We start from the raw sequence: 23,119 nt of genomic DNA on the forward strand, positions 1-23,119 counted from the left end.
TTTTGAGTGCCACAGTGCCAGGACACTCACAGCATGAGCCAGGATCAGGGATCAGTCCCCAGGAGCTGTCTGGTGGCTCCCTTCACACCAGCTCTTCCTCCAAGGCCACGGCAAACAGCAGCTGTGCTGCTGCAGACAGCCACAACTCAGCTACCACACTGTGCTTACAATGCTAACTGCAAATATCCTGCTCAATACCTTACCAGAAAAACCCGAGAGGAAATTAGATGGCAGCAAATACAGCCATACACCTGACAAGCTGTTCTGCACTCCTTCAGTGCACAGCCAGTCTCCAGCACAGTTTCCTATCTTCCTCAAGAGCTACTCTACCATGTAATTACAGGGGAAGACCTAAAGGTCTTCCTTCCCCTGCATGCCAGGTAGATTTTTGTTTGTTTAGCCACAAATGGGCCTCTAGATCAATATATAGATTCCCATCATGGAGTACAAGAGTAAACAAACTCATGTGCACACTCCCTTGGCTCCTGCTTCAGCCTCTCCTTCCCCTTTGCACCCACCAGCCTGAGCTGCTTCTGGAATAAAACTACCTGTCTTTGGTGCTCAGACCCTAGGATTAGAAGATGACACATACACTTACTCTGAGGAACTGAAGAATTGAATAGTCATTTAATTTCTTGCCATGCAGGTTAAAAACAAGGAATGCTGGGGGAACCTACTCCTGCCCAGCTACAGGCAGAGTCACAGTGAGCCACAGCTCCCTTGGCTGGGCTGCACTCATTTCACCCTCAAGCATCCTTATTAACCCCTCCAGATTTCCCACAGACCATCCAGGGAGCACAGGAGGATACAGCACAGCCCAAGTGTAACACACACAGCCCCTCCTTCCCCAGGGATGCAGGAGGGGGCTCCGGCTCTCCAAGAGCCCCAGGATAACACATCAGGTGGTTGCCCACAAGCCCCTGACTTCTTGCTTTCCTACCAAAATAAAGTCTGCTAACACAACAGTTGTGGGCAAGGCCTTGCCATGCCCTTGTAGGCCATGCTTAAACAGCGAACAAGTGTCTTTAGTTTATCTACTTATTTCGGCACAGAGGAATGGCTGGGGTCAAAGCCAGTCCCATTCTCAAGCTGTTCTTTGTTCTCCAGTTTATCCAATACCCCCTTATCCCTCTCCTTGCCCACCCACCTCCCCCCTCTCCATTTTACCACAGGTCTTAAAAATTAAGCTGTGCATGAAACCAAACACCACACTTGAACACAGCCCAGCAAATGCTCTCCATGGTCACAGAAGGATCCTAATTGACCATAAAAAATGGATATGAGCAGTGTGCCCTTATATGGGCAGAGGCTAGACAAGCATCTGACACAAACATAATTTTTAAAGAAAAAATAATATTTATTTGCAATATAAACAAAGTCCCAATATTGGATCAGTATATATAGGGTCACTAATTTTCCTTCATAACTCAGAAAGCAGAACCATTCCTCACTAACAAGCTCTCATTTGTACTAATCAGAAAATGCATCTTATTTTTTCCTTTAAAGAATAAAGACCACTAACAGCACAGGAAGCCTTTACAAACCAGCTTAGCTGTAATGCAATACAGATGCACTGTCAAAAAATCCCTGAAAAAATAAATTCCTCCATGAGGTAAGATGCAATTAGGATATTCTCAATTTTCTCACTCACAACCGTACGCCCATTCTCCCTTCCAATGACCCACGATCCCAACATTGTGGCAAACAAAACCCAACAAACAAACAAAAAACAACCAGAAAAGAAACAGAAGCTCATTCCAACATTCTGATAACATCTTCAACGAAAAAGAACAGTTTCAGGATGTGACAGCGTCAAACATTCCTCCAGATGGAGATTTTTTTAATTGTTTTTTTTTCTTTTTCTTGAAAAAAGTACAAAAAACTGGATATTTAGAAAAAAATCCGTGGCTTTTTTTTTTTTTTTTCACTTACTTGAGAGTTAAAGTGGACAGGGAGGGGGGAGAAAGGAGGGACTACATTGCAGCCAATAAAGAAATCTCCAAATCCGTTCTGCCCTCCTCCCAGAAATTATTACCACTTCCTCCCCTCCCAGCTTGGTAAAAGGAGTTTGCCAAACACTAGCCAGAAATACATACAAGTCTTCTCAGAATAGAAGGCACGGCATAAAGTTATTCGAAAGAGGAAGAAAAAAAATCAGAACCTCTGTTGAAAGCTCCAATCATCTCAGAATTTGCCAGTTAATATATATATTCATATATATATATATATATATAAATTCTCTGTTACAATGCTCTCCTCATCATTTCCACACCTCTTCACTCCCCTCACACGCTCCGTGAGTGGCGACTGAGTGCTGTCCCACCACACAATCCTCGCTCTGCTCCAGGCGCTCGCTGCATTCCCCCTCCACCCCGCACACCTTGGAAGGAATCCAGTGTGCACAAGAAACGCCAGCATCGCAACTACCTTCTGCACTCGGGAAGCTGGAATGGTTTCAGGCCAGCTGGATGACGTTAAGTCAGTCAATAGGCAGCAGAGAATGAAGCCGGGCTCAGACATGCTTCTACCAACTCTGGAGGCTACGAGAGTTTTAACTCTGGCAATAGCAGTGTTTTTGGCAGGGGTGGCATTAAAAAAAAGCTTGCGGCTTAGTCACCTTGGCTGAATCAGTGCAGAGTTTGTGATTGTGAGTGCAGGAGTGGTGAAGGGGTTGCGTTTAAGCCCAACTGGCCTTCACACATAACAAAGCTTCCTACCAGATGCTAACGACAACAGCAGCAGCATGTATCTCTCTCTGGAGTACCCAGTAATATGCCAGGACATACCAAGGCTTCACAAAGTGTGCAAAATGCATTTGGTCAATATAAACATTTGATTAAAAAAAATAATAAATGATCAAACAAGAAACAGAATAAAATACTGGTTTTGCAACCTGGTCTGTACAAACAGTCAAGAACTTACATATCTAAAAAGAGTTTGAACCCAAAGCTCGAGTAAGATCTACCTTTTCTTATTTTCTTTTTAAATCAAAAAAAGTAAACTTGGGTTTTAAAACAGTCTTGGCCCAACACCTTTTGTTCAAGGTTTCCAAGTGCATAAATCTCCTCATTTTCCACAGCAAGCTAACCCCCGGTAGCTCTTCACACGTGTGCGTGTTCTGACAGTCTCAATGCACCCAGGAAAGCGGTTATTGCCGGTGACAGCCGCGTCCGGAACGCTGTAACATCGCCCCGTAAAAACACTACCTCTTCAAACCACTTGGATCAGGATACTTAGTGAGCGGCATTAACCTTCGTAAAGCAGCGATCAGGCACCTCTGCCCAGAGAAGCGACTCATCTCAGAGCTGCCTGGCAAGACAGATATTTTCGTAAGAGTTGAAATACTCAAGAGAAGCGATTCGATGCTCGAGTTCCCAACCAGGCAGTGTCCTCTTCATGTGGACTCCAGCGTGTTCAGCTGGAACAGGTTGTGGTTGGTGGGGGTGGTAAAGTAGAGCTGTTCACTGGGTGAGCGGTTGTCACAGGGGCTGTTGAGTCCCAGAGTCCTCTCAAAGTCCAGGAGTTGGCCCATGAAGTTAAAGTTTGGGGAAATGTTGGATTTTTTCCTTTTCACAAAGTCATAGGCATCATTCAGGGACAAGTTGAGTTTTTGCATCAAGTAAGCAACAGTGACTGTTACGGATCGGCTGATGCCAGCGAGGCAGTGAACGAGGATCCCACACTTCTTGGAACGGGCCTCATCTGAAACAAGACAAGGGGAAGGGGGAGTCTATTACTCTGCACCAAAAATGTGTGGCTTTGGAGCAGGGCCAGGTGGCAGCTGCAAGCTGCCAGCACCACAACAACTGCCAGAACTGCATCCCCTGCCCCTAGTGACACCATCCCATGTCTTTTGAACACCCACATCTCTCCCCACAGGACTCCTGGGATATTCCTGCTGCGTGGCAAAGCTGCACATCCCCAGCAAGGCCAAGCACCTCATGTACTTGGGAAGCATCCATCAAGTCTAGCAACACACCCCTTGCCTAGGGAGCACTGATAGCCTCTACTCAAGAGAGCTGGAGTAACCCTCAGGAGGCAGATGGAGCTGGAGACAGCTCCAGGGAGATGCTGGTGGTTGGGCACAGCACACCCACTTCAACTCCAACTAAACCAGGGGAGGCTGTGCACTCAGGGCAAGGCTGCAGCCCGGCACTACAGGAGCTGTTCTCTTCTGCTGTTCCTGTCCGCCCACTAGAAAGTTACATGAATGCAGCCAATGCCAAGTTAAGCAGAGTCTGAAGTGCAGGAACTTCCCTTATTGTGAAATCGTTCTTTAGGATCGACAGAAATGCACTTCACTATAAACAAACGCTTGTGTTGGAGGAGACTCTCAGGATGAATGGTAGAGGGAAGCAGGAATGCAGGCTGAACCAAAAAATGGCGAGAGAACAGCAGAGAAATTTCCCCTCCCTTGCCACCGACTGAAAAGCACACACACACTCATTGTCTCTCGCACAGCCGGAACAGTGTGATCCCTTTATGAATTGACATCTCAGTGCTGAAAGAGGGACACGCCACTGAGAGCACTGAATGCACGCAAGTACCCAGCGCTGCTTTTATTTCTGGGCAGCCTTATTTGAAGTCAGTCATTTGACTGAGAGCTTAGCAGGGAGCAAAAAGGTGGCAGGAGAAAGAGGATCCCCAGGTAAATCCAGAGGTAAGAGACACTCTGGCACCGTAAGTGCAGGGAAGTGCAAAAGAGATGCAGGCAAAACAAAAATCCAGACCCAAGCCACAACAGGTTTTCTGCCCAATCTCCAAAACCAGGCAAGAATTTCCAGTAGAGTGGGCAATCACCGCCCAGTGTACCCAGCCCTCCCCCCAGGCTCTCCTGTTCAACATTTTTCCAGACATTTTTGCCTTTCATCTGACCTGTAAGGCATTTCTTGGTGTTTGGTTTTAGAGTGAGGTAATCCTCCATTTCCTGTCATTAACTGGAAAGCACAAGCTAGGTGTTCACAGAGACATAGGCTGACTGGAGCAGACAGATCGCAAATGCCACGTGTCAGCAGGGACACTGTACCTCACCCCTGACATTTAACACCCTGCCCATGCAGGAAGTGCAGGTGGGACATCAGACAGGTCCCTGTTGCTCCACTGAAGCAGCAGCTTCTGACCACAGTCATGTTACTGGAGGGCAGAAGCTGGAGGCAAAGGAGAGCGTGTGGGAACCAGGGTTTCTGTCAGCTGAAGAGCAGCCAAGGATCCACCACTGCTCTGCCTCATTTCAGGCCTTACAGCACAGCAAGCACAAACTACGGGGTTTGAAATGGGCAGCGTTGAAAGAGGCTGCATAGGTTTCAGTCTGCAGGTAAGGTCACCCTCTCCTTTACCTGCACAAGTATTTGTAATCAGAAATGAAGCCATGGGGCTTTTAATAGTTAACGGTGATATTACTGCCTGTGCCATTCACCCCCATAAAACAGAGCTGATTAGGCTAATGACTATCGTGAGCAAACAACACAGGTCAGACTGGAAGTGCACATCCCTGTTCAGCCCAACATACACTTCCCACAGAGTAAGAAGCAATTCTCAAAGTCAAGGCTGGCCTGAGAGAAGAGATCTTCCTTCCTGAACCCCAACACCACCAGCCAAAACTGTCACGAGGGCTAGCAGTTTTTCCATCTGAACACTTCAGTATAATTATAATCACTAACTCATTGTGTTGACACTTACCTTAGAAGTATCCATACAAGGAGTTAGTTAAGCTAGGGTGACTTACAGTAGGATCCCAACTAAACTAGCAAATCTCCTTGGGAAAAGAAAACACACACACAGATGCTCCCTGATTTTAACCACATTTGGGGCTAAGGGATTGCTGGCACCAGTCACACTTATGCAGCTCCCATCCCCAAGCCGAGCAGGCAAAGGAGCTCCCCACTGCCTGGGCTCACTCATTTTACACCCGTGCAAATCCCCACAAAAGGGCAAGAGGCAGAGGGGCCAGTCCAACCACTTGCAGGTAGCTGAGCTGAGGTGCTGCAAGAAGGCTGAATTTTGGAAGGGGAGGCCTCCCTAAACTCGGCCAAGGTGACATGCACCAGATGTGCCACCTCAGAGTGTGATACTCGGCTGCTAAGCTGAGGCTGTGCCCTGGAAAGGTGAAGCTAGAGACAGCAGCGGCCCTGGGAAGTGGCACACCACATTCCCAAGCAGCACACCACATTCCCAAGCGGTGAGTATGAAAAGAGATGTTCTGCCAGCTACCTACCAATGAAAGCAATGGCCTCAGGAAAGAACTGTGAGAGGTTCTGGCTCCAGTGATCTGAGATGGGGATCTGCTTGTACTTGAACTCTCCGTCATGCTCAAACATGTTTGGCAGGTTAGGAGTCACATTCAGGATGTATTTAATGCCGTATTTGCCCAGGACGTCCAAGTTGGTCGAATCTTTGGCACAGCCCAGGTACAGGTAAGGTAGGATCTGGACTGGAAAGGCAGGCTGATTGTTTGGGATGGGGCTCCCATCCGACTCCGTGGCACTGCTGGGCTCCCTGTCGGATTCGCCATCCGAGCAGTCGGAACTTATCCGCAGCCCTCCCAGGCCAAGGACTGATGCTGGGGGAGAGTTGCTGGGTGAGGAGCTGTCAAGGTTTGTCTCGCAGTGCTCAGAATATTCAGTCTGAAACTTGTTAAAGCCACCTGGGGAGGGGGAAAGGAGAGAGGGAAGGGGAGAGGCAGAGAGAAAAAAAGATGATTTATTCTTCAGAATGAGAAATCCTACCTGTGAACATATGTTACTCAGAAAGTCTTTACCAGCAGAAAGTTGGTATCCCTTCACCTTCACACCAAGAAAAGCATTTCCCTCCTTCCTCATCTTCCCTGGGCAAACTGATACTGAGCAAACAGGTCCCAGGAGATCAAAGAGTGGTTCTTACAAAGTTCAATATTGCTTGTGAAAAACAGGACTAAATCTCAACCACAAAAGAAACATCCACAAATAAAATCAATGTCAAGACACAATCTCGCCTTGTTAGCTTTTCAAAAGTAAGGGTCTGGGGCAGTTTAGGCAAGAGCTATTATGCCACTTAGAGAGAAAACGATCCACGTCTGAAAAGATAGATCAGGGACAACTACCACATACTCACCCCAGGCACTAAAGCCCAACAAAATTATTCATCTCTAAGCAGGAAAAAAAGACCCTAAGTTTTGCCACAGAGCGATCCTCACAACTATTTTATCACTACAAATAGGTTTTCCAACAGAGCAGTGTCACGGGTTTGTTCTTCACCCAAACCACAGCAGGAGTGCAGAGTGATGGGACCCTTCACGTCTGCCCCTAAGTCTTTTCCTCCAGCTCAGCAGCTCAGGAAGGAAGGCAGAGGCAAGGAAGCAAAAACCCCACGGATCTACCTCCTTTCCGGGCAGTATTAAAGCGGAGCCCAGCCATCGGGATCTGACACTGACAAATGGTTTAATTAGAAAGGGCTCCTGAAAACTTCGTTAGTGGGTTCGGCTGTTGTGGCGGGGTCACTGAGCAGGACAGACAGCTCCTGCCACATCCATTCATGAAAAAGGCTCGTCCTCGCCCTCCTCCTCCCCCCGCGCCGCCAGACAGCGCCGAGGAGCCATTTTGGAATTTTAATTGGAAACATTTCCCACCGAGGCTCCTGGAAAAAGGCAGAGAAAGGGGCTCAGCTCCTCCCCTGCCCATCGGGGAGAGCTTAGGAGTAACTTCAAAACCGCTCCTTCCTGCTACGGATGAGGACGGGGAGAGACGCAGGAACGCAAAGCGAGGGAGCAACGGAGCCCCAGGGGAAACCCAGACCAGGACGGGATGTTGGGATGGGAGACTCGTCCCCGGGCAGGGATCGGAGGGTCGAGGGGGGAATGGGATCAACCCCTGTGCTGGCCCCCCACCATGTTCTGGAAGGAGACGTGTGCGGGCTGCGCAGCCCCGAGGGCTGGTCCCCAAATACCTGCCTGCCCGGCCCACCCCGCCACCAGGAGCTTCCCCGGCTCCCCGAAAAGGGTCTGTCAAGGAACAGCCGGGTTTTTTAAAGAGCCGCAAGTGGCAACTTTCTTGACCACTCTCCCCCACACGCGCTCCCCCGCTCTCCTGTTATTCCTGCCTCAAACCCGCCACCCAGCGACCGGACTGGGAGCACCGGGAGGATGGGAAGGGTCCCAGCAGCCCAGCTGTGGGCTCTGCTCAGCCCGCTGCGATTTTTCAAAATGGCCAAAAAATACCCCAAAAACCCAAAGCTCCCAAAGCACCCCCAGCCCTCACGGAGGGTCCGGGTCCGGTGCCGGGTCCCCTGCAGCGCAGCTCCCCGCTCCCCATCGCCCTGCCCCGGGGAAGCAGCCGGGCTGTCCTCTCCCAGACCAGCGGCTTTGCCTGGCAAAGGGGGAGGAAAACCCAAGCGCCGGCTTTTTGGTTACGTGGGGACGTAAAATATAAATAGGGAGGGGCTCTCTTGCCCCCCAAAATCCGGTCTCTCCTTCAGGGGGGCTGGAGAAGAGCCTGGTGCCGGCGCGGGGAAACCCCGCAAGGCTCTCTCCGGGGCGCGGAGGCGAGGGGCGCCCGGCGCTGCCCCGCCGGGATGGGCTTGGGACGGGGCAGCGCTGGAGGGGCCGCGCCGGCGGCGGGGCTGGGGGGCTCCTCCCGCCGCTACCGGGGAGGCGACGCAGGAAGAAGCGGGGCGCTCCCGGCCGTTTCCAGCCTGCGACCATTTTGTGCGGGGGATTAAAGCGGGATGCAGAGGAGGGGGGAAAAAACAGAGAAAAATAAAAATAAATCAGGCAGAAGGGATGAGAGAAGGAAGCAAAACAAGTCAGCCATCTCCGTCCGACCAGGGGATGGGCACCCTGGGGATGCAGCGGCCGGCCAGGGGCTGCGCAGGGGGACACGGACAAGGGCTGCGGGAGCTGGATGGGGCTGGAGGGAGGGTGAGGGGCCCCTCACCTTTCAGGTAATAGGCTTTGCAGCCGTCATCGCGCAGCTTCTGGAGAAGGAGCCCCAGCACGGAGGTGGCGGCACCGCTGTCCTGCCAGTCGGCGGTGGCCTCGTCGTACAGCAGCACCGTGTCGGCCTTGCAGCGCTTAACGAAGCGCTCCTTGTCCTCGTGGTTGGGGATGATGGAGCGGATGGGCAAGTTGCCCTTCTTGAGGCGGCGCAGCATGAGCCCGGGGATGGCCAGGTTGATGGCCGTTTCGATGTGCGAGCTCTCGAACAGCTCGTGGGGGCGGCAGTCGAGCAGCAGCAGCGAGCGGCCGCCGCCCGACTCCAGCTCCTCCTGCAGCCACTCCGCGCTCTTGCACGGCATCGCCGCAGCCATGGGCGCCCGCGGGGAGCTCCCCCAGACCTGCGTTTTCATGGGGCTCGGCAGCGGCGGCCGCCAGCGCCCGGCCCGCCGGCCACCCACGCGGCGTCCGGACGCGGCCCCACTCCGCTGGGTCGGTCTTGCGCTGCGCCGGACGCGGCTCCGCTCGGCACGGCCGTGGGTGCGCGGTGTCTGCGGCCCGGAGAGCGGCGGCCCCCGCTCTGCCCTACGCGCTGCGCCCCATGCCGGCGGCCTCAATTAGAGCGGGGCTTCGCCGGCGCTCGGCGTGTCATGCCTCGGGGGGCGGGGCGGCGGCGGGGCCGGGGGCTCGGCCCCGCCCGGCGCTGCGCGGAGCGGCCGCGGCGGCGCCGCGCACACGCTGGCCCCGCCCCCCCTCCGGGCCCCGCCCCCCGCGCACCACAGCCAATGAGGAGCGCCGGGGGAGCGGGGCGGCCCAATGGGGGCAGGGGCGGGGCCGCGGCGGGGGCAGAGCGCGGGAAGAGCCGGGGGAGCCGCGGGGCGCCGGGCACGGCCCGGCACAGGACCGGACACGGTACGGCACTGCACGGCACGGCCCGGCCCGGCCCGGCCCGGCCCGGCATAGGACCGGGCACGGCACGGCACGGCACAGGACCGGGCACGGCACGGCCCGGCACAGGACCGGTCACGGCACGGCCCGGCCCGGCCCGGCCCGGTACAGGACCGGGCATGGCACGGCACGGCACAGGACCGGGCACGGCACGGACCGGCCCAGCCCGCCCCCGAGCCCTCCGCCTGACCGCGGGCTGCAGCTTAATAAAAAGGTCAGGCAGTGAGGTGACCCAGCCCCACGGGCTGCGGTGTGGAGGCACGCGTGGGTTTCGAGTGGGTCGTGCCCAGCCCTGTTTGGTCTTTGACAGGAACTCACAGTTCCAAAATAAAATCGACTGAGGCTCATTAAGCCTCCGCATTCACTTTCGTTCTCAGAATGAGCTACAACATAGATGTTTTTATCCGTGCATCCTTGTTTATTTTTAGAGTATCTTCCCTGTTGGTATCCACTACTATAAACACAAACCTTTTGTGCTACAGCACTAACATTTCAAGAGAGGAATGTAACTGGAGGCACCCTTTGGTTTCCTTCCATCTTTTACATTCCTTCTTGTGTGAATCAGTCCTCTGGTACCAGAAGTTTTCCGTGCCTCACACAAACTGTTCCTGTTACAAAATAGATTTGATCTTTCTCTTTTTAATGAGCAGGATGACATTAAAAACGTGGTTCTGTATGAGCCACGTCTTCTGCAGTCTATTTTCACCATGCAGGCAGTCAAACATTGGTGAATGGCTCAGAGAGGTTGTGCAATCTCCATCCTCGCTGGTTTTCAAGATCCAACTCAACACATCCCCCAGGTAACCTGGCCTGACCCCAGGGCTGACCCAGCTTTCAGTCAGAGGTTTGACTGGAGCTCTCCTGTGGTCTCCTCTCACCTAGGTTATCCTACCAGTCCTTGCTCTCCAAATTCCCGTGAGCATGAGTGGGAACCAGTCCTTCTCCCCAGTTTGGGACAGATGAGCCATTCCTTTTTTTCCTCCATAACTTCTCATCTCTTTAGCCTCTTAATATAAACTTTTTCAGCACACGCTGTTTGAAGGGAAGAGGCAGGGTCTGTTTCACCAGAAGATTCCCAGGCTCAGCGACCTGACTGGGTCTCCTCAGTTTTTTTCCCAGCTGGCTGAATTTCAAGAACTGGGCTGTACCTTGTATAACAGGAAAGATATTGCTCTTAAAACACTCCCCCACACGCAAACAAGCACGTGTGCACACAGAGTCTTAGTTGTAATATTGTTGAGAACTGCTCAAATGGCATTGTCTCTAGGCAAAACTTCAAACTGATTTGTATTTGAAGACACTTTTCTTTGGTCAACATCTGCTTTTCTCAAAGCTGAGATCTACTACTGAAACTGTTTCAGAGCCACTGTCTCCTCAGTGGTCTTTTATACACCCTTAACACATGAAATATCTCAAGAGGGCTGTATTCCTGTGCCTTTAGTACAAAAGCAGCACTCAGATGTGCAGGGGTCCCTGCCTCCTTTTAGTCTAATTCCTAAGGCTGGGTCCTAATGAAAATACCGACTTAAGACAGCATTTAAACACATGCTTAACACTGAGCACAGCGAGCTTCTCGTTACAAAACACTCTGTGATTTCAGCGGGACCATGCTCTGAACCATTCATGGATTTCATTGGCATCAGCAAAATAAATGTCTTGTTCTACATCGCTTTTTTTTTGTGACTCAAGTGTGCCCAAGAAAGCAGAACAGCAGAAGCTGTCCACTTCCCCTTGCCCAGTTTATTTTTACCACTGGTTGCTGTGGGAAGCTATTGTGATTCAGTGTGGCAGTAGGAAGTTTCTAACACTGCTCTTTGCAGCAGAGGATGTTGAGGTTCTTATGCAAGCCACAGGCACAGCGAAAATAGCTGACCATTCAGAATGTTTATTGAAGCACCTTCAATTCACAAGGGGAACTGCAGCGGCTTGTGCAAAGAACTAAAATCTGGGTCTAAAGTCCCCGTTGTGCTGAAAACAGCCCAGAAATCTTACGGGGATCCTTTTTGGTGGTGAGAGGGAGGTAGGTGTAGCCGCCGGCGTGTGGTCCTGTGAAACCAGAAGAGAAATGTTTCACCTCCATTCTGCGGTCGCATCAGCAACCGCACAAGTTTCGGGACAGGCTCCAGACGCGTCACCTGCGGAGACAAGACCGGATTTCACTCTGAGACCAAAGCAAAATAATGTCACTTGACAGAAGGGTGACATCCTCTGCCTGCCCAGCCGGGACCCGAGGGGCACTGGAAGGGCTCCCCCCGCTGCCGCCTGCTCGGGCTCGCAGGGCAGGGTCGCGCCGCCGGGTGCCCGTGCCCGCCGCCGGTCGGTGCCAGCCCGTGGCCGTGCTGCCCTCTGGAGTCGGAGGCTCCGCAGTGCGCCCCAGCCTGAGGCTCCATCCTGCCGGGCTCTGACACCCCGTCAGGGAGTAAACCCCTGCTCTGCAGAGAGCTGAGGGCGTTCCCACAAGTGCCACCCCCACGGAGAAGGCACCTCCACCGCGCAAGGTTTCCTGAGACATGGCTTTGCAGGCTGGGGCCAGGACATGGTGTGCCAGCACCTCCTTCAGCCCGCCTCCTCCAGCCCCTAGCCCAGGGGCTCAGGGATGGTGGTGGTGTTTGTCTGCCCAAGTACAAGGCGCTGCTGACAGGCAGAAGATCAACACGTGTCCAGAAATGGGCAGCTTCCAGCTCAAGTCCCAAAAGCCCCAAGTGCTTGTGACAAGGACTGCATGAAGTGATAATCACTCTAACATGGATTCATAAAGTCATAGAATATCCTGAGTTGGAAGAGACCTAAAAGGATCACTGAGCCCAGCTTCTAGTTCTGCACTGGAGCATCCAAGAGTCCCACCGTGTGTCTGACAGCATTGTCCAAACCCTTCTTGAACTCCACCAGGTTTGGTGCCATGACCGCTGCCCTGGGGAGCCCAGGCATTGCCATCATCCCCATACCATGATACCAGACCTGACCCCGAGTTCCCAATACAGGTTGTGTGCACCTTTCTGTCTGTTTTTCTGCTGTGGAAAGGCTTTCTTCTCCAATAGTCCTACTTGATGCCCAGTGCAGTGACCAGGCAACTTCCCCTTGCCCATACCCCCGTCTTGCTGGCTTGGCTTCAGAGTGCTCTTGTCTTCATCTGTCCCCATCTCCCATGATGTGATGCAGATGCCAGCTCAGGTTCCTCATTTCCATCACCACCTCCTCTCTTTTCCCAGATTCTCTGACTGCAGAGCCCACAGGTTGTTTTGATGTTTTAGAAACAAAGACCATGAGTCATGGCAGAACACAAGGTAAGAGCATCATTAGGAGGTGTCTGCCCAAAACCCACTTCAGGCCCTGGCAGCCCCTGCAGAGGCATCACTCCCTAGGATGTGACAGCCCAGCTTTGAGCCAAGGGGGAGGCAAGCTGTGAGTAAAGGGCAGAAGGTGTCACACCCCAAGGGGACACATGGTACTACCTACAGCTCAGGTGAGGCAGGGACTCCTAAGGATTTACATAGTAAAGTAAATTAGAGGCTGGTCAGAAGTTAATATATATTTTCTTCTTAAAAATGAACCTCTGAAAAGCTTTTTTCTTTTTAACATGCACTTTCTCCACAACACTTCCCCCCCAAAGGATTTTCCTTCCAGCCTCTCCCCTACCAAATCTGGGCTGTAGCAGCTAAACCTTCATAAAGACTTACCTTCTCACTGCTCATCAACTGTTTGCTACATCTAATAAGAGGTATTAGGAATGATTTGTGGCCCAGATACCAATCCATAAAGCCAACAAATTCCATCTAGAAGGAGTCTTCACCTGTCTCAGGTGCCTGTGGTCAAATATCCATCAGTACCAAGACAGGAAGCACCTTCCTGGCAGCTTAATGCTGGACTGCAGCTCAAAGCAGTGTTTTGTGAGCAAGACTTCAGCTGGGAATTTGCTCAGGTAACCTGGGCTCCCAGGCCAGCTTCCAGTTTGCTCTGTGACGTTGAGTGAATTCACAGCTTTGTGTACTTCTCATCTGTAGAATGAGGCTGATACCTCCCATCACCTTTGCAAGTATTTGGGTGCTAAGGAACCAGGCAGGTGGGCTGGTGTGATGTTAACATCCTCTTGCAGTGCTGAATTTCTAGAACTGAATCACTTTTCTCTATCTTTAATGATTTTTTTATAAAGACCTTCAATTTAACTTCAGCTTTCCTTCCTAATTATTTAATGTAGTAGGAGTTACTTTGTCAGAAGAGGGCACTTGTTGATGGTTTACCCCATGTTTCATTAATGCATGTAAGAGGTTAACTTCTGGTAGAGAAACAGACGCATGGTTTCAACAGAAAAAAAAATCCCCAATTTTACTTTCTACTCCTGCACTAATTTGTGACTATTTTTATCAATGTTAACACTGAGCCAGGGTAAAAATACTCCCTCGAAAGTTTAGAATTTACATTTGTCTTCATATATATTCAGCAGAAATCCAGCTCCCCAGCCTCCGCACTGCCTAATCTGGACTCATTAACTTCAGCCACCCCCGAGAAAAGTGTCAGATGACTTTGGCCTGGCAAAGCCTTTCACCCACAAACACTCAGCAGGAGGGTCCAAGCCTCCTGTCTGCAGCAAACAATCCCCAAGGAGCATCAGCTCTGGCACTGCAGGCACCCAGCTCAGCCATGGGAACAGATTCACCCTTGCTAACACAGCCCTGCCTCAGGGCAAGGTCACCGGCTTGGGCTCCATCCCGCCCTGGATGCATCTTCCACACGGCAAGGCAGATGGATGGAGGCTGGGGAAGAAGCCCCACAAGGAGAAACCTTTGTGGAACATCTCATGAAGCACAAACAGCCACAAGCATGTGGAACTGGCATTTCCAGGTCCCGGGATAGTGCCATTTCTCTTCTATTAAGTGGACACAACACTTGACTCTCCGAGATGCCCTTTTGCTGCACAGCTGGACACTTTCATGTCAATGTGTCAATGAACTCTGCTCCAAAGACAACAAAATTGTTCTCTGGCATGATCCTGCACAAGCAGCAAACCATCCTCTCCTGTGCAAAACCCAGAAGGCACTGCAGTGTCTGGGCAGCCCGGGGCTGTTACCACCTCACAGTGATCACAGCAGCCCAGAAGGGCTGAGGCTGGAGGTCCCTCTGAGGAGTGCCCAGCCCAGCTCCCGTCTCACAGCAGCATCTCTTAGGGCAAGAATTGCATCTATTGTTGGGTATCTCAGTAGCTCCAAGGATGGAGCCTCCACATCTTCTCCGGGCCAGCCGGTGCAGTATTTGACCATCCTCACAGTGAAAAAGTGAACTGACATGTCCTGTGCTTCAGTCTGCTCCTGTTGCCCACACTGGCCACCCAGGAAAAGTCTGGCTCCATGTTCAGGGTGTGAGAAAACTCCTGCAGATTAATGCAAATGGGTGAGTTGTCTATGAAACCCAGGAGGGAAAGAGGGCTCATGTTTAAGCAGGAGTCAAGAGCCCAGAGGCTCCACCAGCAAGGGAGGGCAGCTCCAACCTAATTAATCTGAGATAACATCCCTAAGCATCCCATCATTTCCGTTCCTTTTCTGCCTCACTTCCTGGGCCCTAGGCTCTTTCCAGAGGAAGAACTGGAGAATATTTAAGATTATTTATCCTTTTAACAGTGAGTTTTAAATGAGGCGGTCTGGAAGCTTGTGTCACCACCTTTAGAAAATCCTCCCCTGCAGAGGACCAGAGGAGGGGCAAGCACCAATGCTCCCTTTGGCATGAGACCTCCAGAGTCTGTCACTGCAGTGATGGAGTAGGACAGGATATTTATGGGACTTAAACCAATAACATCTACTCTCAGGACTGGCTCAGGCATGTGTTGGACACAGCCTGTACAGCCTGGAGTTGAATACAGACCTCCATATCCCATTTATTCCTCCTTTTGTATACCAGAAAAATCCTTCCTCCTTAGAAAAGGCTCAAGCAAGAGAGGGATGGCCCAAGACAGGGAGTGCAGGACCTGTTGGTGCTATCTGAGCCCTGGCCCTCGGCTCTGCTCGGCTCCCTTACCTCCCTGGCTCCATGGATCCAGCACCTTGCCCATCCCATGCACACACCAGTTCCTCAGCAGCTTCTCCAGGTGGATGGGCTGTTTTCAAGAAGCAATTTCCTGCAGAGGAAGATTTTTTCCAAGGAGCCTAAGTGGAGAACTTCCTGGTGCAGGCTTTTCATGGGAAACCATTGTGAAAGCAGCTTCACCAGCCACCAGGAAGGGCTGTCACTGAGAGGCTGCACCCAGCTCTCTGTCCCCAGCCCAGCCTCCCAGCAGAGGCCCAGGGGGTGAGTTTTGTGAGCCTCACTCATCTCCCCCAAGCTGCTGCTGGGATGCTGACTTGTGGCAGGTGAAGACCTGGACTGGGGTGTAGGCAGAGCAGAACCTCCCAGGGAAGGTTCTGCATGGCCTGTCTGTCTGGTGGGAGAAGGTGTGGGAGAAGCTGAGAGACATAAGACTTCACCACACTTTGGCTCACCAGCCTTTGCATTCTCCCTCTTCACTGTGCTGGGTCTGATTTCAAGCAGGACCACCAACTACCAAGACAGGCTTCTCCCCACTGGAGCTGGGTGGTCTCTGCTCCTCAGCCCAGCTCTGGGAGGCACCTGGGAGCACACCAGGTGCTCCTCTGAAATGCAAACCCTGCCAGGGCTTCTCCCTGCTGCTGCAAGGCTGGGACAGCCCAGCTCAGCTCTGCTGTGGTGGAGCCAGGGCAGTCCCAGTGGCTTTGGCAGCGCTGCCTGGGATTTACACCAGGGCACGCCAGAGGCAGCCTCAGCACTGTGGCAGTGCCCCACAGCCCTGGCTATCAGTGAAACCCCAAAATGCACCAGTGAAACCCTCAGCCAGCACAGACACGGGGGCAGCAAGTTGCACTGTGCCGCTGCTTCTCCCCATGGGTGGCTTTAAAGTCACTTATTGTTCATATCCTTTTATTCCAATGAACTGTGCAGGTCTCCCAGCCAGTGCATGCTCCCTACAGTGCTGCTTTTCATTCATGCAGTTGTTCTGGGTTGGGTGTATCTTGTGGCTATGGATGGACAGGCAGCCCAGGCTTGTGCCCTGCTTTGAGCTCTCACCACCTGTGCTCTGGCAGCACTGCTCTCCCATGAACAGAGTGCTGGACATCTGTGAAGATGCTCTAGTTCCAGAGGGTTTTTCTTGTATCAAATTCTCTGGTTTTGCAACCCCTCACTGCAATTAAAATAAAACTGAACAACTCCCAAGAAGCCATTTCCATGAAGCATTTTAGGAGCAAGGGGCTGGTTCCTCTTTCGGAGCATCAAAAAACAACTTCTATTTTCCTCACAGTGTTAGCAATGTTCAGCTGAGCCCTGCTCTTTTTTCCCCAAAAAAAGTTTTGTTTCCAGGAAACTGGACTTTATTTTGAACACAAAGCATCTCTTCAGCCAGCCTGACACTCTTGGGTACACTTACAACTTTTGAATACACATATATGACCTATAAGAACATGACTCAGTATAGAGGGAACTGAACCAGGTGTCAGGGAAGAGTCCTGTCCCTTCTCAATCCACCACTGGCTTAATTGTGTGATGCTGGGCAGATCCCTTCCTGTGTCTTTGTCCTGCTTTCCAAGCCTTGAATTGGGGTTGAAGTTTCCTCATGCAGCACTTTGCTGGACCTCAGAGTTGGCAAGAAGTATCTGAAACACTTACAAGGTGCCAATGCAGTTTCCACGAATGGCAGCAGTGCTTGGTCAAAAAGGATGAATCAATACCTCCTTCTTCCTTCTCTCTTTGCCTGCTGGCAAAGCTCTTCTTAATGCAGCCCATGATGTTGCTGGCTGTGAGAAAGCACCCCTGGCTCATGGTCAGCTTGTTCTCCACCAGGACCTCCAAGGTCTTTACCTGCAAAGTTGTTTTCCAGCCGGCTGGTCCCCAGTTTGTACCGGTGAGTGGGGTCATTCCTCCTTGGGGACAGGAGTTCCTATTCCCATTGCTGGACTTCATAAAACTCCTCTTTGCACATTGAGGTCCTTGTGAACGGCCCCCTGGAATGTGCAGAGCCAGGGGAGCAGGGTGAGCTCACAGCATTTAATAGCTCCAGTGGTGGACCCTGAGAAAAGGATGGAATTGGAGACACACACATCGCTTCCCTTCTGACCACTGCCCACAGCAGAGGGGGGCACTGGCCTGGGGACACCCAGGGCACAAAGGAAAGGGGGATCCTGCCAGCAGCTGATGCCATCTCAGCACACACTGTGCCTGTGTTCCTTCACTCACCATCTGACAAGTGAGGAAGCAGCGCTCAGGGAAAGAGGTGACCAGGCAAATTTAGGCAAAGACATCCCAGGGAATGAGTCACCGGCTCTGCGTAAGAAGCCAGACTCTGCTCTGGAGGGAGAAGGCAGCAGGAAAGAGGAGCACTCCCGGGAGATGGCTGCAGAGTAATTAAAAGGCTTTATTTGGACCTTGCATTGGACACCCCCTGCCGTGGCAGCAGAGGTGTGGGAGCAGAGCTGTGGGTGTGCCCACAGAGCTGCTGCCCACGGGGATGTGGCAGTGGGAGCTAAGCTCCTCAGGGAGGCTGCTCCCAGCAGCAGCAGAAATCACCCACCTAACCCAGGAAGGGCTTGGCTCTGGTGGTGACATTTCTCATGGGAAATGTTATTTCCTTGAAAACCTCGGGTATTCAGATCAACTAAAGTCTTTTAGCACAGTGGCACCAGACACACTGAGCTGGTTGAGTCAGAAGGTAATTTCCAATACATGTAAGGCAACTTCCGAGGACCAGAGTGCTTCATCACCATGTTTTCCTAGTGACAGCTTCAGTTGTTTTGCTTCTAAGAATCCGCCTTTTGTTCACTCTTTTAGCTTATTTCCTCATGGAAAGCCTTTCATTTGCTCCCCAGCATTACCTGTAGCTTTTAATCAGGTGAAAGAGGTGGAAGAGGAACAGCTCTTCAGCAGCGGGGCCAGAGTGCCAGAAATGGTACTTTTTTTTAAGCTGTTCATAAAGATAACAAGAGATGAAAAGGTTGTTTCGGGAGGGGATCTTCTCCAGTTGGAAAACACGAAATACAAGAGCGCTACTGTCTCTTCTGCTGCAGCCCTGGCATTTCTGATCTTATTGCTCCAAGGGTTTGCCCCATGGAGTCGATGCCCCAGAAGGGCAGCCAAGGTGGATGGGTGGATGGGAGAGAACTTCCAAGGGATTCACACCCATCCTAGAGGGGCTGCAATGCCTCAAAGAGAGAAAAAAGTCTGGCTGGATAAAAAATCTCAGAGCCCAGACTTGTTGGGTGAAAGGTGTTGGAAATGCAAATCATTAATTTAGAGAACTGGGCCAGGAACCAGGGGTGCCAGGCTGAGCTGTTATCTGCTGCATCAGCTGCGAGCCTGGCTTGGGATTTCAAAATAAAATTAGACTTGCAGTATATATCTTTAAATATTTAAATTATTTTCAGTAATTCATATGGTGACATTTAAACAAAGTACACCAAGCAAACGGCTCCCAGTGCTAAAAGGAAATGTTTGCAGGTAATAGTATTTAATTTAAAAGGGAACAGCTGATATACCAAGGCAGAATCTCAGTGCTGAATTCAACCTACATTTCTCTCTCAACCAAGTAGGGAAGAATAAATCCCCAGGTCAGCAAATGGTTAAAAATGCAGAGTGGTGTGATTGAAGTGCTGGTCCCAGACACCCCAAAGAGCTGTGAATTACGTGGGCACCCAAATCTTTGCAGGATCGGGTCTGCTGTGCGGAGTAGCTCTGTGGGCTCCCAGAGGTGGGGACAAGCAGTGAGGATCACGGGGCCTTGGTGACACCAGCCCCTCCTGCCACCCTCACCTGCCCTCCCACAGCCGTGCTGGGCCCTGTGCTGTGAGCCTGTTCCAGAAACTAAAGGGAAAATCCATCCTGGGTGCACACAAGCAAAACTCAATGAAGTCAGCTCACACAGAGACAGCTTCGCTGCCGGCCAATTTGGAGAGCTGAGCTGGGTCTGTTACATCAGTCACACTGGATTTCATAACATCAGACATTTCAATGAGGGTGACTCATTCTCTCTTGAAGTGTATTGTATGTATGAGCAAAGATGATTAACTTTTGCTGAATGGTATGATTTCTGGGATGGGAACTGCTATTAATTAGGAGAGGATCTCAGATGTTCACAAACCCTGTTTTCATGGCCTACTTTGTATATTTTTCTCCATTCTACTTGTTTTTTTAGCTCAGGATAAATATTAAAGTGCTCTTCCCTGCTATCTGGCACTAAAGCAACCAGATGTCCAGCAAAGGCATTTGACTTTCATAGTCAGGCACAGCCCAGGGCTCAGTTCCTGTGGCCAAGCTTCAGCTACTTGCCCTAAAAAGCTCCGTTTTCACATTAAAAGCAAACAAAACAAAATAAAAGGGAGCTTCCAGCCTGCACAAGTGCAGCAGATAAAGTACCAAGGGAGGTAAAATAAGCACAAGTGGCTCAGAATGTAAAATCCAAAAAATTATCCTTTCTCATCCTCCCCCCAAATTTTCTTTATCCAAAAAGTTGGGGGCTTGCTTATGCTAATCTCATGCTTCTTGCTGTTGAGGGTTCATGTTTGGGTTAAAAACTACCAAGGATCCTTAGGATAAAGAGTTTGCCAGGTTCAGGGAGAAGAATACCCTTTCAGCTGCACTGGCTGCAAAGCTGGACAATTTACCAGGATAAGGGTCAGAGTGCTCAGTGTCTTCAACCACATCTGCAGCAACCAGCACTGAGGTCCTGCAGGAAGTGCCTGGAGAAATTAAGACCAGCCAGCTTGGAAAAGCCAAGGAGGAAGGCACAGATGGGATGGAGCTCTTTCCCCACCCCAGGCAGTGCTGGGGGGATGCCAAGGAGCAGCCAGGCTGAAGCTGGGGCCTGACAGGTCAGTGTTTAACAGCCAGGCTGTTCAGTGGCCTCTTGCCACTGTTGGGAAGGATGAAGTAGAAAGACCTTGCAAATATGGTGGTTTAGATTCTGGGAGTCTGAGTTCAACAAGCGAGAGATGCATGCTTTGAGATTTAGGGTGTAGAGTACAGAGCCATCAGCTTGTGAACAACGATGTGCTAAGCTGAGGGCCAGCTCCCTTGATTAAACAATCCCCTTTTGCTTGCCTTAGGTAATGGGACATTTCTACTGGCTGTAGTAAATGTTGTTATCTTGTATTAGGTTGGTTGGTCCTACACAGGCTATTCAACTTGGAAAGATATTTAATGTACGGTATTCGGGACCTCGCTCTCTGTTCGCTGTTCCTGCTCTCCTGGCCTGCTTTAGCTGTGCCTGGCAGCTACAAGCAAGGCATTCACAATAAACCACGTGCTACCCCTGCTACTTTGCTTATAGAGATACTTTGTCGCCGACTCTACAGTCACAGAGATACTCCTTCAGCCACCACCTCATGATTCCCAGCATCTCCACTGGGATGACAAGGTCCCCTCCCAGATCCATGAGCTCCCTCTTGTCCTATCCCATGGCACTGGCAGCAAGCAACACAACATCCCACAGAGCCAAACATCCCACCCTGCTCCAGCTCCACTCTGTGGGCACTAAAACAGTCCTGGGAATGGACAAACCGTGGTCAGTCCCTCTGCTTGGCCAGCAAGGAGCTCAAGGAAGTGTCCTGTCCTTGGTTCCTGGTGAGACACCACTGTGAAAGTCAGCTGTAACTTCCAGAGAGGGAAAGGAAGGGTCACAGCCCAGCCTGGTATTCTACCAGCAAGGATGAGGTTCGTGTGCTTTGCCCAAACCCCATCCCATGCCCCCTCCAGCACTTGGAGCACTCCTCAAATGTCAGGCAGGGACTGTGGGCAGCAGTGACGCAAACAAAGGTCACTGGATCTGCGCTTTTCCCCTTCCATCAGCTGAGGCTGCTCGAAGCTCCTGGGCAAAGGCTGGAGAGCTGGTCCTGCTCCACAGCAGGCAGTGATGGGGAGCATGAGCAAACTCGAGAGAAGCAATCGTTTGTAGTTAATCGAGACAAGAGATGAATTTTTTTATTAAAACTCAGGGCTGGCCATTTGAGCACAAATGGGGGGTGAGCAGTGAAACTGCCCGTGTGGGTGGGCAGCCCCAACCTGTGGGGGCTTGGAAACTTTTGGGGCAGTGACTTGCTCTCCTCTGCCCCTCCTGCTTGTCACCAGGCAGAGGTAGCCAGCTTGGGGTGACCTGCCCTGGCTCAGGCACTGCACCCCGGCTGGTGGCAGCAGGCCTGGGAGCATCTGCTGCCCAAGCTTCCCTGAAACCACCACAGCTCCCAGGGCTGCTTTTGAGAAGCTGGGAGGTGTGGGAGCACGAGAAGGCTTCTCCTTCCAGACTCAACGTGAGGAATGTGCATTCGAAACAGATAGGGCTGGTTTCACTTCTCCTGCATACCAAATCCAACCATGAGGCTCTTTGAGATAAAGTGGCATGCAGGGGTAGGAAAACACCACAATTTGCCTAAAATTTTGCACCCATAAAACGCCACTGGCAGATTAAAATGTGGTTTATGATTCAGGCACAAGTCTGGGATGTGTGAGCCACGGCCCAGGCGTGCAACAAAGGCTGAGCCACGCAACAGCAAGGGTTTCCTTGGAGACTGACGCAGAAGGGGCTTCTCCTCCAGAAGCACTTTCTCCTTATCAGGCAAAGAAACACCCGAAATCCCATCCCTAGCAGGAGAGCCAGCAGGGCTCCGCTGGAGGAAGGGGCTGTGCTGGGAGCCTGCAGGGGGGTTTTCCTCACCTCCCAGGAGTTTTCCTGTTGCGCAACTCACTCGTGCTTCTAAAAATGTTTGCTGGAGCAACAGTCTCTAAGGCGATTTCCATAACAATGGGTGCACAAGAACGAGCCATGCTGCCGGAGTGATTTGCTCTCTCACACGCTTGCTGAGGACCGGGCACACCGCGATTCCAGCGCTGAGACGCTCGTGTGAATGAGCGAAAAAGAGTATTTGACTGAATTGCTCTCAGCAGCTGCTGGAAAGCTCCCCGGAGGCCCTGCTGCCCATTGCCCGGCCAAGGGACATGGGCAGGGCTGTCTGCCTTGCCCCAGGGCATTGCCGGAATGTGCAGGCACAAAAACACCCACAGCAAAGGTACAAAACCACAGAAAATGCCTCCACACCTTTGCCCCTGGTGTGTCAGCACTGCCCAGCAAACACAGCGCAGGCAGCCGCAGAGGGGCAGGACCCGCTGCACTCTGGCATCAGCCAAAGCTCCTGCCTCATCCAAGGCCTCAGTCCTTACAAGGCCCTGAGTTACACAAAGTCCCTGCTTGCTTCTCCTTTCTCTCATCTCTCTGGGTGCTCAGCC

The 23,119-nt window shown here is 51.6% G+C and overlaps 1 protein-coding gene across 1 annotated transcript; it reads right to left on the reverse strand.

The window, feature by feature from the left end:
* Positions 1-1,333: 1,333 nt before the first annotated feature.
* On the reverse strand, positions 1,334-9,543 carry DUSP7 (dual specificity phosphatase 7). Its single transcript, XM_063411465.1, has 3 exons — positions 8,907-9,543; positions 6,215-6,643; positions 1,334-3,702 (listed from the first exon to the last, which is right to left on the reverse strand). The coding sequence occupies exons 1-3, from the start codon at positions 9,316-9,318 to the stop codon at positions 3,395-3,397; spliced, it is 1,149 nt and encodes a 382-aa protein (XP_063267535.1). The 5' UTR covers positions 9,319-9,543; the 3' UTR covers positions 1,334-3,394.
* Positions 9,544-23,119: the final 13,576 nt, after the last annotated feature.

This window comes from Prinia subflava, chromosome 14 (assembly GCF_021018805.1).
Source record: "Prinia subflava isolate CZ2003 ecotype Zambia chromosome 14, Cam_Psub_1.2, whole genome shotgun sequence".
Lineage (NCBI taxonomy): Eukaryota > Metazoa > Chordata > Aves > Passeriformes > Cisticolidae > Prinia > Prinia subflava.

Bases quoted from the DNA above. Each gene is read 5' to 3' on its own strand.
- DUSP7 (XM_063411465.1), bottom strand. From the start codon at position 9,318: ATGAAAACGCAGGTCTGGGGGAGCTCCCCGCGGGCGCCCATGGCTGCG. The intron at 6,644-8,906 runs GTGAGGGGCCCC...CCCCCTCCCCAG, and splicing joins CAAAGCCTATTACCTGAAAG to GTGGCTTTAACAAGTTTCAG. The intron at 3,703-6,214 runs GTAGGTAGCTGG...GTCTTGTTTCAG, and splicing joins TGAGGCCATTGCTTTCATTG to ATGAGGCCCGTTCCAAGAAG.